At 37.9% G+C, this 11,888-nt stretch overlaps 1 protein-coding gene across 1 annotated transcript in view; it reads left to right on the forward strand.

Moving 5' to 3' along the window:
* LOC150076193 (uncharacterized) overlaps positions 1-10,451 on the forward strand; it is a 31,996-nt gene extending 21,545 nt beyond the window's left edge. Inside the window, exons 6-9 of the mRNA XM_090387443.1 lie at positions 1,277-1,321; positions 3,334-3,366; positions 9,136-9,183; positions 10,322-10,451. Coding sequence (XP_090243569.1) covers positions 1,277-1,321; positions 3,334-3,366; positions 9,136-9,183; positions 10,322-10,363 — 168 coding nt within the window. The 3' untranslated portion in view covers positions 10,364-10,451. The remainder of the gene's footprint in view (positions 1-1,276; positions 1,322-3,333; positions 3,367-9,135; positions 9,184-10,321) is intronic.
* Positions 10,452-11,888: the final 1,437 nt, after the last annotated feature.

Raw genomic sequence — 11,888 nt, forward strand, 5'->3', positions numbered from 1 at the left:
ATAAAGCCTGACGCAAAACGATTAATCTTTGGGGAAATTACGTCGGACAATAGCCAGAATACCATCCGTATTAGCATGAGGAATGCAGAGGGCGAACGTAGGAGGAATGACACAAGTTATATAGTCCTAAGAACTTTCCCGTTACCTTTACAGCACCGCTGATGGCGATTATATTTCACATTCTGTTAAGCCACGCAAGTCACCGAACCATCTGGTGTGTGCTAAGAATATACTATGTCAAATGTTTAATGGTGTAGTGCATATTTTGGGGATATGCACTTGATCACCTAATCCTGCTGTAGAACATAGTGAAGAAAAGAGCAAATCTGATTCATTGTGGATCATTTAAGTCCGATTTGGCTCATGTTTACTCCTAGGAATAGGTGTCCTTTCCAGGTGACGGCCTCTTCATCTAAATCTGTGAAAGATCAATTTGATCACCACAAGAAAGATTCAGGCATCTTCCCTGGTCACCCCAAAACACGGATTTCAACCATTCAGCTTCTATGGTAAAGGGAAGACTGAAAAGGCTTATTCTTCAGTTCAATCTCTATTCTTTTTTTTTTATCGTATGATGTGAGCAATACACGAAGAAACCAGGTTTTTCCTGCTACCTTCATGTATCGTGGCCGTGAGGTCCAACCGGAGAGTACGGCACCATCGAGGTTTTTAAAACTTTAAATGAATTTCCTTTGCTATTTTATAGCAAAATAGCAAAACCAAGCGCGAGGCGGTATTCGAACCCACGACCTTTCGGTTGCCAGGCAGGCACTTTACCCACCCGTCTAGCCCGGTCGGCAGTTCAATCCTCTGCCCACGTCACTCTCAGAATTGAACTGCAAAGAATTGAATTTAATTAAATAATTGAAGTAACATTTTTACGTAAATGATCAAACAATTCTTATTTATCATAACCGTATTTGTCACTATGTGAGATCGCAGTGATTCAAACCAACCTCACTCCAATAAGTGTGGCAAGTAAGCTATGTAGATAGTTCATCCATTAAAAGAAAAATGTCCGCATTCATTCTTGTCAAATAGTTCTGAAGTTTATCAGAATATAGAAAATTATCGTGTTTTCAGATTGTTCGTATTAAAATCTCCAATTAAAGGTGTTTTTTAAATTGTGTTCATTTACTGTAGATAGCTGAGGAGGGGAAATGGTGAATGCTGCACGTATGTTTCTTCTGCAGTTTCATGTGCAATTACATACACTGCTGTTTCATATTTGTATAAAGAACAGTTCTTAATTCATTTCATTTATTCTCATATTTAGAAAGGAAAAGGAGGTGATAAAGGAGATAATAAAGGAGATAGGAAGGTGAGTAACAATATTTGAACTTTATAGTTAGTAGTTCTATAAGACGGGAAAATTCAAAAAGAAGTAAAAACGTTTAGATATTCGAGAAACACTAACCCTGCAAATGGAAATATTTTCGCAAATACCAAACGATGAATAAATTTTAATTTTTCAACTCCCAACCAAAAATATAGTTTCGCTCATGTGACTCAAGGAGTTCACGATGTTAAAAGGACTTCTTACTGGAAAAGGAAAAAGACAGAATTTATCTTTGGAAACTGGAAAACTCCAGTTACCAAAGATAAGTTCTGAATAATGTGGAACGTAGTTTCATAAACGCTACAAAACAGTCCAAATCTTTTTATTGGCTTCTGTATGCGGTCGTTAAGTTATCAGTCTCGATCGAAAAAGGTGTGGATTATAATCCAGTCTGTAAGCTCGGTTTACTGTTCAGGTAACAAACCGACCGTTACCTGAACATTAAAATCGCGATTGTAGTTGTGGTGATTAAGTAGGTAGTTGCGATGTTAAAATATTGCGACCAGCTACTTATATATACACACACTCACCATCCTTAACACCGCCTACCTAATAGTTGTCATGCCCTCATCTTGCCTTAGGTACTGCCTTCACACAGCAAGGCATGGACTCTGTTAGGCTTCTAAATAGGTCTAGTGGTATATGGTATCATATCACCAGGATTGCCTCCAGTCATGGAGGATCACAATGCCAGATCTATCGATCCACGTAATCCTAGAGATGTTCTGTGGAATTCATATCAGGCTAATTAGGCAGCAACGGTAACATCTTAAAGTCACTTTCGTGTGTTCGTCGAATGTGCAAAGAAACGTTACTGCCGACAACGTGGCTTTGCACATTATCCTGTTGGAACAGACTGGTGCCCTCTGGTAGACAGTCGCGATGCAGGAGTGTGCTGATCAGCTACATTGGGTTGGTAGTTTTTAGCATTAAAAGTGGTATCTAGGGATAAGGACCTTAAGAGATACGTGGAAAACATTTCCGCTTGGAAAAACACTGCCGTCGATTGCCTGCTGTTTTTTTTTTTTTTTTTTTTTCTGGCTGGAACGACGGACAAACGGTGGAGTGATTCTTCTTCATTGTTTTTCGCCGTACCCCCTTCTACCGTCTGAATGGCATAGAAGAAAACGTGATACATCCAAAAAAACATTTTTCCAGTCCTCAATGGTCCAATGACGCCGTTCAGATGCAAACTTTAGGCGTTGTTGGCGACGGACTGCTGTAGGTATGGATTGTTGACCGAGCGCCTACTACAGAGGCTCGTATAGAGTAGGGTTCGTTGGAATGGGTCAGCAAAATACCTCTGTTCGTCCCTTGTTTAAAAGGTGGCGAGGTGACATGGACTTTTGACCCTGTCAAACTCTCCATCTTTATCCGTCTATCGGCTGGCACAAGGCATGGGCATCCTAACGTACATAACACGTATCGATGAGGACCAGCGACTTTTGCTCTGGCCACAATCCGTCCACTCTTAGAGCACGTTAACTACATCCCACCGCCTACTACCATAGTACTGCCACCCTGCCATTTGTATCCGACAATTGTCCCTTTTTCGAAGACCGTCATCAGATCCTTGCCCATATCTATAACATATTTTAAGTGGACCGCGTGCCACGAACCTGCAGTATCACATTTACCGGTTCTCACTGCAACAAACAGGTGCCACCAAAAGGTGAGGAACAGCCGGTTTATAGGACAAGAGGGCGGTCATAATGTTTTGACTGGACAGTGCCGTAGCCTAGTGGTCAGGCGCGCGGGTGCATAAGTACACGTTCTCCGTGGTGTTGCTCTCCACAACAGATTTAAAGTCTCACGAGTGGCGGGAATGGTAACTTACAATCATTCTCACGTTAATCAACAAATCATTTGGCTTACTGGAATTGGACGCATTACATTTCAGTTCTGTATTTTCATGCCTCTTTCTGTTTAAATATGTTATGAAACATGCTTATTTTTATTATTTCTTTAATCCAGAACTTTATTTTCTTACATAGGGAAAGTGGGAGGAAATGAAAAAGAAATCCGAAGTAAGTTTCAAAGTTCCCTTCTATGTTATAAGGTCTCCAAAAATATTATTTATTAGATTGAATTAAAAATAAAAATTGTTTTAATAATTCGGGATGTAGAATTATTATATTTTCTAGAATATATATTATATATTCGTATATAATATATCTTATATAATTCTAGAATATATATTATGTATTCTAGCTCTTCAGCTTTATTCACTGTAATGGGCCAATAGTCAAACCACGTTTTACAGTTTTCTAATTTATTAACATCGTATAATGTACACGCGCCTTACTGTTTTATGTTGGCCTGCACCATCATGGTGTGAATGTCAAGGAGGTTTTACATGTGCTCATTATCCCACGTGAGCAAAATTATGAGGACACAGCTTTCATGTGTGTCAATTTAATGAAACAGTAAAATACAATGTAAGGGGTCACAAGGGAGTTTTAGATTAGAGGATTAAAAATATCCTCCAGGCACAGGTGTTTCACACCCTAGGGGGAACGAATGAATCCAGAAAGCAATTCTATTGCCGAGGTAAGGCTAATATCGTGTATTTGATTAGCCGTTCACATTATTTCTACAGAATGTTATCTCTGAATTGTTCTCCTGGAGGTGGATAGGACAGTGACCCTTGTAGAAACATGAAAACCAATATCCGGCACTGAGAGGCTGTAATGAGCGTGGGGACTGCTAATCCATAAATCTTCACTGTATAACACTGGTCACACGAATCTGTATATTTAGTTCCTAATGAGGGTTACTTTTCTAGCATGGAGAAATTTTATTTTGTTAGAAATCACACACTGTACATCTTGAGAGTTAGTGCTTCCAGATTATGGTGTAGTTTTGGTCAAAGGTAACACCGTGGTTAGTTTGCCTCATTACAGTTAAAATTAGGGACTAAATTGAAATCCTGATAGCATAACAATTCTACAAGTGTGAGATTGATTTGGGCTGTGGTCTCTGATCTTCATCAATTTGTTTTGTTATGGTCATCAATTGTAAATCTTATGCTCGCCATAGTACACATTGTGAAAAAAAAAAAAAAAAAAAAAAAAAAAAAAAACGATCTCTAAATCAGTATCGAATCGGACCGCCTTTGTTTCAAATAACAGCAAGTGTGCGGCGCGGTACGGAGTCTATAAGATGTTTTGGCCTAACATTCTTCTACAAAATATCACGTAGCTGCGACAAAGATGAAGGAAGAAACCTTTGTTTCCGAATAGTTCTCTCCAGCATATTCCACACATTCTCAACAGGATTAAGATCAGGTGAATGCGGGGCTAATTAAGATGTTGTAAATCAGTGTAAGTCGTATTCTCCGAACGATTCGTACTCGATTCTGGCACAAAGCTCTGTTGCATTTTCATACATAAAGTGGCCATCACCCTCTGGATTAGCATTTCAGAGTGCCGTGGATATGATGCAAAATTCAGTGCTCCCTTGATGATATTTTACCTTCTAGCGATATAAATTAATCAACTTCGTGCCAACAAATCATTCCCATACCACGATACAAACTCCAGATGTTTGGATTGTCTCAACAAGGGAACAATGTCCATTGCTTCGTGAGGTTATCGTCACACTCTCTGCCTACCATCAAGGGAAAATAAAGTGTATTTTAATTCGTTTGGTCAGACCAATTGACTTTCTTCCATTTTTCCACTGTCCAATCGCGGTGTTCACGCACCACTGCACCACTTCAAGAAGATCTTTCTGTGTTTCTCTGAAACAAGTGGGTTCCGATTAGGCAGGCGACTGCCAGTACCGGATTTCTCCAATTCCCTGTACGACGAGCAGTCCTCCTTAGAGTACCACTGATTGGCTCTTGTGGTATTTTTTTCTGCCATATTTCCGCTTGAGTTAGTCGGTCTCAGGCGAGGGTAGTACAGGTTTTCTCCCGGAAACTCTGGTTTTCCGTCCAACAAACAGAAATTCGACTTCAAAACGCACGCAATTTACACACAGTATACACGTGGTAATATGGCATGAGCCGACGGTGCTCCTAAATCTCTACAAAAACAACAACAACAACAAATCAACAAGGTTTCCACTTTTAAGATGTAAAGGATATCTTCTTGCTTTCTAGTCATTAAAAACCATTTAGATGGATATTTTTGAGAAACCAGTTATATCTTTCGTTTGTTGAATTGTTTTTCCTGATAAACGTGCACCCACAGTAAGATGTATTTTTTCTAGTCTGATAGATCACGTGTTTTCCCTATTCTGTCTTTATACTTACGAATCAACTTATCATCCCAAGTCACAGTTTTCTTTGCATTTATTCTATCTGTGATTGTCTTAATACAAAGTTCGTATTTTTTAGAAAATAGTGAGTATAGGTTATTTATATTTTGAGCATCTGTTATTTCTACTGGAGCAAAATTGCTGTGAAAAGCGGAACTAAGAGAGAACTTCTTGGAAGGGTCCCACTGAAAATAGTTCATCCACAGACTCTTACTGCAACTAAATCAATACTAATTGATTTATTGAAACTTGGATGGCAAATATCTTGTTAATTTTTAGGAAACGACACTTGGACTGCTGAAGGAGAGCTCTGATGGTCACATAGTCCCAATATTAACTGATTATCAAGATAGGTAATTATTAATTCATCATGAGAATTGAATGACTCAAGAATATTATTACTTGTTATTAGGAAGATGTTAAGGGCTTACTGGTACTTAATTTCATTCTAAAATTGTAGTAGTTGCTGGGATATAAACAGACATGTTAACGAAATATAACTATTGTTTTCTGTAACTCTGAGAAAGATTGAGGATTTTTCTATAGAATGATTAACATTCTCGAATGATTAACAGCCTCGAATGGTTAACAGCTTTTGACGATGCAGTTTTAAGTTCTGGAAGAACATAAGTATTCCACTCAGGTGGAACGTATTCAGATTTCAACATCCCGTAATTGATATGAAGACTTGAAGCGCTTATGTGTGACAGAAAAGAACTGTGGAATCTTGTTTTTTCCTGCAGCTGAGGTCGGTGGTAGTGAGTTGATGGCATTAATTCGTTGATGCTTAGTAAATATAATTTATGACAGTGAGCTAAGAGGTGTGTTTGGCTCTGGAAGTATTTTACTCGTGCCTTCATTATAAAGTTCCATGAAGGTTCCGTATGTATTTTAACCATTCCGTTGGTTCAGTCAGATCTGGGAGTAGTGTTGGTTTTGTTGGTATCGCAGCCTATCTCTGCTTCATGCGTGGTATTGAGGTGTGTTTCAGATATTTTCTTATGGATACTGATTTTGTTCTGTTTAAGTGTGTGCTAGCTCTAAAATATGCGCTGCGACCTTTTGATTCCTGCCCACATTCAAATTTTAAACAGCTCATCTTTAGTTTGAATGTTTTAGCATACTTAGGCACTCTGCATAACCTAGGTTGTACTATCATTGTGAGAGATTTTGATGATGTCGATGATACAATATTTAAGAAAATAATTGAATTTTTATACTTAATTTAATTTACTTTAATTGATTTACATAAACTATGCTTTCAATATTTCATTAAGTGAAAAGGTTATGTACACTCGTATTTCTTTTTATATTCACCGATAAGCCGTGTATTTATTTTATTAGTAGTAGTCTTTTGTTCTGAAACAACTTGATCACATCACGTGCCAAAAGATATCTTGAAATCAGTTGTGGAGCTAGAAAAAAAGCAGAAAATTGCACGCTTTCAAAAACGCTTAGGCGTTTTTGAAAGAGTGCAATTTAGGCAAAATAAGACGCTTAGACGCTTAGGCAAAATAACTCGCTTTATTTTTAAACCTTGGTTGCTTTGGCGATTAACAGTGACACGCACAAAAAAGTACTCCGTCAAAAACCAACTCCAATCAGAATGAGTGATATAAACTACATTCCCAAAGGAAACCCAATACCTGCATATTTTAAAGACTATTTTATTGAATCAGCATTTACGTCCATCGTTGGTCTGAATTGAACGTTGTATCCTCGTCAGCGGACTCTAAACTAATTTTTGATAAGTGTAAGGTATATGGTCCTTATATGCCCTTCAACAGTCTTCCATTCAGCTTCCGATTGCGAACTGGTCTATGCGGTCCGAAGCGGCGTTCCATTTAATTTTATTTGAGGTTGGAGCTCTGGCCAGACCAGTGAAGTTTTTGAATGCCCATGCCTTCAAATGGAGTCACCACAGGATGTGCAGAAGAATATGATGCACTGTTCTGTTGCCAACACATGTTTATGCACTGTCCTGTTGCTAGGAGGAGCAGTTGGTTCCAACTATGTTCAGTTGAGTTGATATGAGAGCTCGGTACAGGCTAACAAAGCTTTTGAATGCCCAGGTGTTCAAATCAAATCATTACAGGATGCGCAGTATGATACGGTGCCTGTCTCGTTGTTATCATATTGCAGGAGGAGCAGAATTGTCGAGAACATCAGTCGAGCAGAAACGTCAACCAATGGTCCAAGACCAAAGTATGAGAAACCTCAGACGGTGAGCATGCCTTCCCCAAACCTTACAGACGAGGCTACACACCTAGAAATCCTGAAGTAAACAAGGCTATCTGTTCAGAAAAAAAAAAAATAAATAAAGGAAGAGTGTACCGTGATTTGTCACATCATATCGGCTTTTGAACTTTGAAATAGCCAAATATGGGTTGCATACGGGGCAAGTGAATCCTGTGCATTGCCTGATGTGACATCTTCTTCGTGAGCAGCAGGTCATGTACTAATATCAGTGTATTAATATGTACTAATATCAAGTACAAATATGGGTACCTATGTACTAATATCAGTTCCTACGGCCACCATGTTCTGGTAGACCGTGTTAGATAACAACTGATCAGACCCAGATGTCACTGTTGCTGAGAAGCTTCTGGTCTCTTTTCGTCAACTTCTGCATCCAACTGGACGTTTTTGCACTGGAATAATACCATGACGTTGAATTCGGTGATTACGTCACCTACAGTTCACGATAGCACCAAGTGAGGGAACTAAGGTGAGTGTAGTCAAAACTACTATTTCAGCAATAATTAAGAGAGAAAAAAAAAAGAAACCTCCAGAATGAGACTTTGCATACACGTGGATGCTGAAAGCTGCAAACATGTGTCCCAGGAAAAACGAGTTTTAAATCCAATTATTACAACCTTCCCCGAATAGAGGCTGCGGAAAAGGTTGCAATCACCCTCCATCCCATACCGGGTGGAAAAGGCCTAAGTTCGAATCCCACCAATGACGCGAGGAGCTTTTTTATTTTTCAGATAATATACGGAAGCATCTAAGGCTTCTCTATATTATGATGTTAACTGCATTTAGGTGTTGCTGAATGAGAAAGATTTCTTCTTCTAGAGTGAAAAATTTGCAAATTTCACCTGAGGCCAACCATTTTGGCCACGGTAGACAACTTGTCCATTGGTTATTACTACGTCTTGCAGTAATATCTCTTAACTCTCAAGTTTGATAAATTATTAAAAGCGGAAAGAAGAAAACAATAATCCTGATCACCTTCTGCTACTACGAATTATTATTCCTACTTTGTTTAAGTAAAAGCTATATCATTTTTATTGTTTTGTGTTATTTTGAAGATAAAATAAATTAATAATGAATCTGAAGAATATTCATTAAAATTATTGTTTTTTTATTATTTTTTGAAGAATTTAATAAACATAAAAATGCTACTAAAATATTTAATATAATCAAATTGCTCGATATTAATTATTTATTGCATTTATTAAAGTAAATACAGTAATTAATCATTCTAATTTTGTTCGTTTTAATTTCTTTAATGTATTTATTTATTTTAGGAAAACTGTTCCGGGATGACATTTAAAAATAAATGGGAGATCGAGAAGGTAAATAGATTTGTTAATTTTATAATATGCGGAAACAAATCATTCCTTTAATGTGATCATTCTTTCAATGAAATATTTAAAAAATACCGTCAGTTGGTTGCACTGAGACTCGTAACTCCAAAAAATTTTGAGAATCATTTTTCCAATGAAGTGAGAAGCCATTCTTATGTGTATTGCACTGCTCTAATTTGGGTTAAAGATTTCTTTGTCATCCGAAAAACGCCGTTGGTATAAAACTCTATAAACAACATATTTATAGGAACTGTTTCTGCAATTTTAAAGAGATGTAATAGAATAACCCGAACACTTGAAAATCCAGAAAAAATAACAATCCGGACCTTATAAATGCGGTTCTTGCGATCCAACCAGATTTTTTTGTTTGTTGGCGTATCGGCTGCGGTGGCCATAATGCACCTCCCAAACTTTTTATATATACTCTAATCCAAGCCCGAGTGGAGATTTCAACCCGCGTCCTTTGGGTTGCCAGGTAGGCACTTCACCCACCCGGCTAACCCGTTCGGCATCCAACCAAATGTTTAGCATAATACACGCATTCCTCATGATGGTGATGTTCCAGAGGGACGTGCTAAGAATGTAAAGAAGTTCTAAAAACGTTTATTCATTAAGTCCTCAATGGCTTTCTACATCTCTCCACATAAATTGCTAAGCTTGTGTTCGCTGTGGCACATGTCCTTGATAAATGACACATAAATTTGTAGCATTGCTACTACATTCCCGTATAAAAAAAATTATATTTACCCCTCCCTCTCTACATGACGACATAAGTCAATGAAGTTTACAGCTACTTATTTGAGAAGAACAATATCATTAACCTTATTTGGCGAGTATGATGGCAAGTGGACAACTGAAAGTAAACCCCGTTGGATAGCCAACAATGTGCTTAAAATATGTACATTCGTTGGCTTTGTGGTACCAGTGATTACTCATTGTCCTCTCCTCCTCCTTCTTGTCGATGGACATTACCCGGTGTGCTTTTCCCTAGCTTCACAAAACTTTGCTTTTTGGCTGGGTAAGGATTATTTGCAATCACTAATTCACAGAAATATTTTCATTTCATTACTTCATTTTAGAAATAAAATTAACTTCGTAAATATAATTATTTTTTTTGTTATTGCAGGATTGCATGAACAAATGTGTTCCAGAAGAAGAAACAAGTTAGAAAGGAATTGTTGAAGAAGCTTTTGGAAATGGTTAATTTCGAAACTTTCAGATGGTGCTCAGATTATCACAAATATGTAGAACTACCAGCAAAAATAAAACTGTATTGAAAAGAGGTCTACTTTCTTAATATTCGCGACAGTGCATTCATAACCGTGTTTTTTTTCTTTTTTAATTCGTGTAGTGGTTTTCTTCGACTAACGAGGAGAAATAACTGAAATTTCCATTTTACCACAATAATTTCTTACAGTGCAGATTTATCTAAACACTTGAAATGTAATCCGTTCGCTTGTGTAAAATATAGAATTTGTCTATTAGCACAGAATCTAAAAAATCATACATTTCGTGTATATTTTCCCCTTCGTCTCTCCTTCTTCTCCCTTTTTGTGAGTTTGGTCTCATTAGTAGGTCTGCTATCCTGTGAGATTCAGAAGGCACATCACACATACACTGCACTTGGAGTAACACAATGGTTCCGATCAGTATCCTTCAACACCACATGGAAAAAGCCCCCGTTAGAAAATCATAAAGCTTTTTGGCATCGTGGCAGAGTTATTTGGTCCCCAGCAATACAGTGGGGAGAAAATTGTTGTAATAAGGTTTTAGGAGCAGCGGCAAGTAAAGCCATATTCCGTTGTATATACTATCGGGAAATTTCGTGTGTTCTGTGGTCGGTTTTCTGTTTGCTAGATAAAAAAACATGAGTTTCTGGGAGAAAAACCGTGCTACCCTCTCCTGAGACCGATTATCTCAGCCACGTTGTGAAAAAGGCCCATTAAAATTCCTCACGTCATCAACGAGACTCATGGGGGAGTAAGATTATCCCCCTTAAAAATTGGGATGTTCAACTAGTAAAAAAAAACCCAACCATGAATAAAGGAAATTTACAGACACTGTTGCCTGAGAGACTTTATTGCTTCAACTCAAACACAAGTACACAACAGACTCGTATTAATGCATACCCACCTAACTTTCATCTCCCTTCAGAAGCTGTAATAATACTGCTCAGAATGTCTGCGTGAGTGCTTGATAGAGAAAGACCTGGAGATAAAAGTGCAGCAATTATTTCCTGTCAGATTTCTTGCTGGAAACTGCTAATTTAACTTAATTATGGCATATAATTGAAGGGCTTTAAAATTAATGACACCCACATCACCCGTCATGTTCACTTGAAGAAATTGAGGGAAATTTTCGAAAAGCAGTGTTCAGTTATGATGATAACATCTTTTTGAAGTAAGTATTGTGGTACGCATTGGGCAATGGGGAACAGGGTACAAAGAAGCAGAAATACACTGCTCGACAAAATAACAGCAGAAAATGTGTTTCATGAATATTTTATTGCGAACGGTGTCGCTGAAGGCAAATATTTGATATAATAGGCATCCTGATAAGCAAATACTGGGTATCCAATAGAAATCGATCAAAGACCTTACAGAGCCGTACATTATGCAAATTATTCATGCCTATAAAAATACGCGATGCCACACATCATTTCATTCCCCTTTTTGGTCTTGCTCAGTGGGGTA

The sequence above is a fragment of the Mastigoproctus giganteus genome, chromosome 13 (genome assembly GCF_048544385.1).
Source record: "Mastigoproctus giganteus isolate SK-2022 chromosome 13, ASM4854438v1, whole genome shotgun sequence".
Lineage (NCBI taxonomy): Eukaryota > Metazoa > Arthropoda > Arachnida > Uropygi > Thelyphonidae > Mastigoproctus > Mastigoproctus giganteus.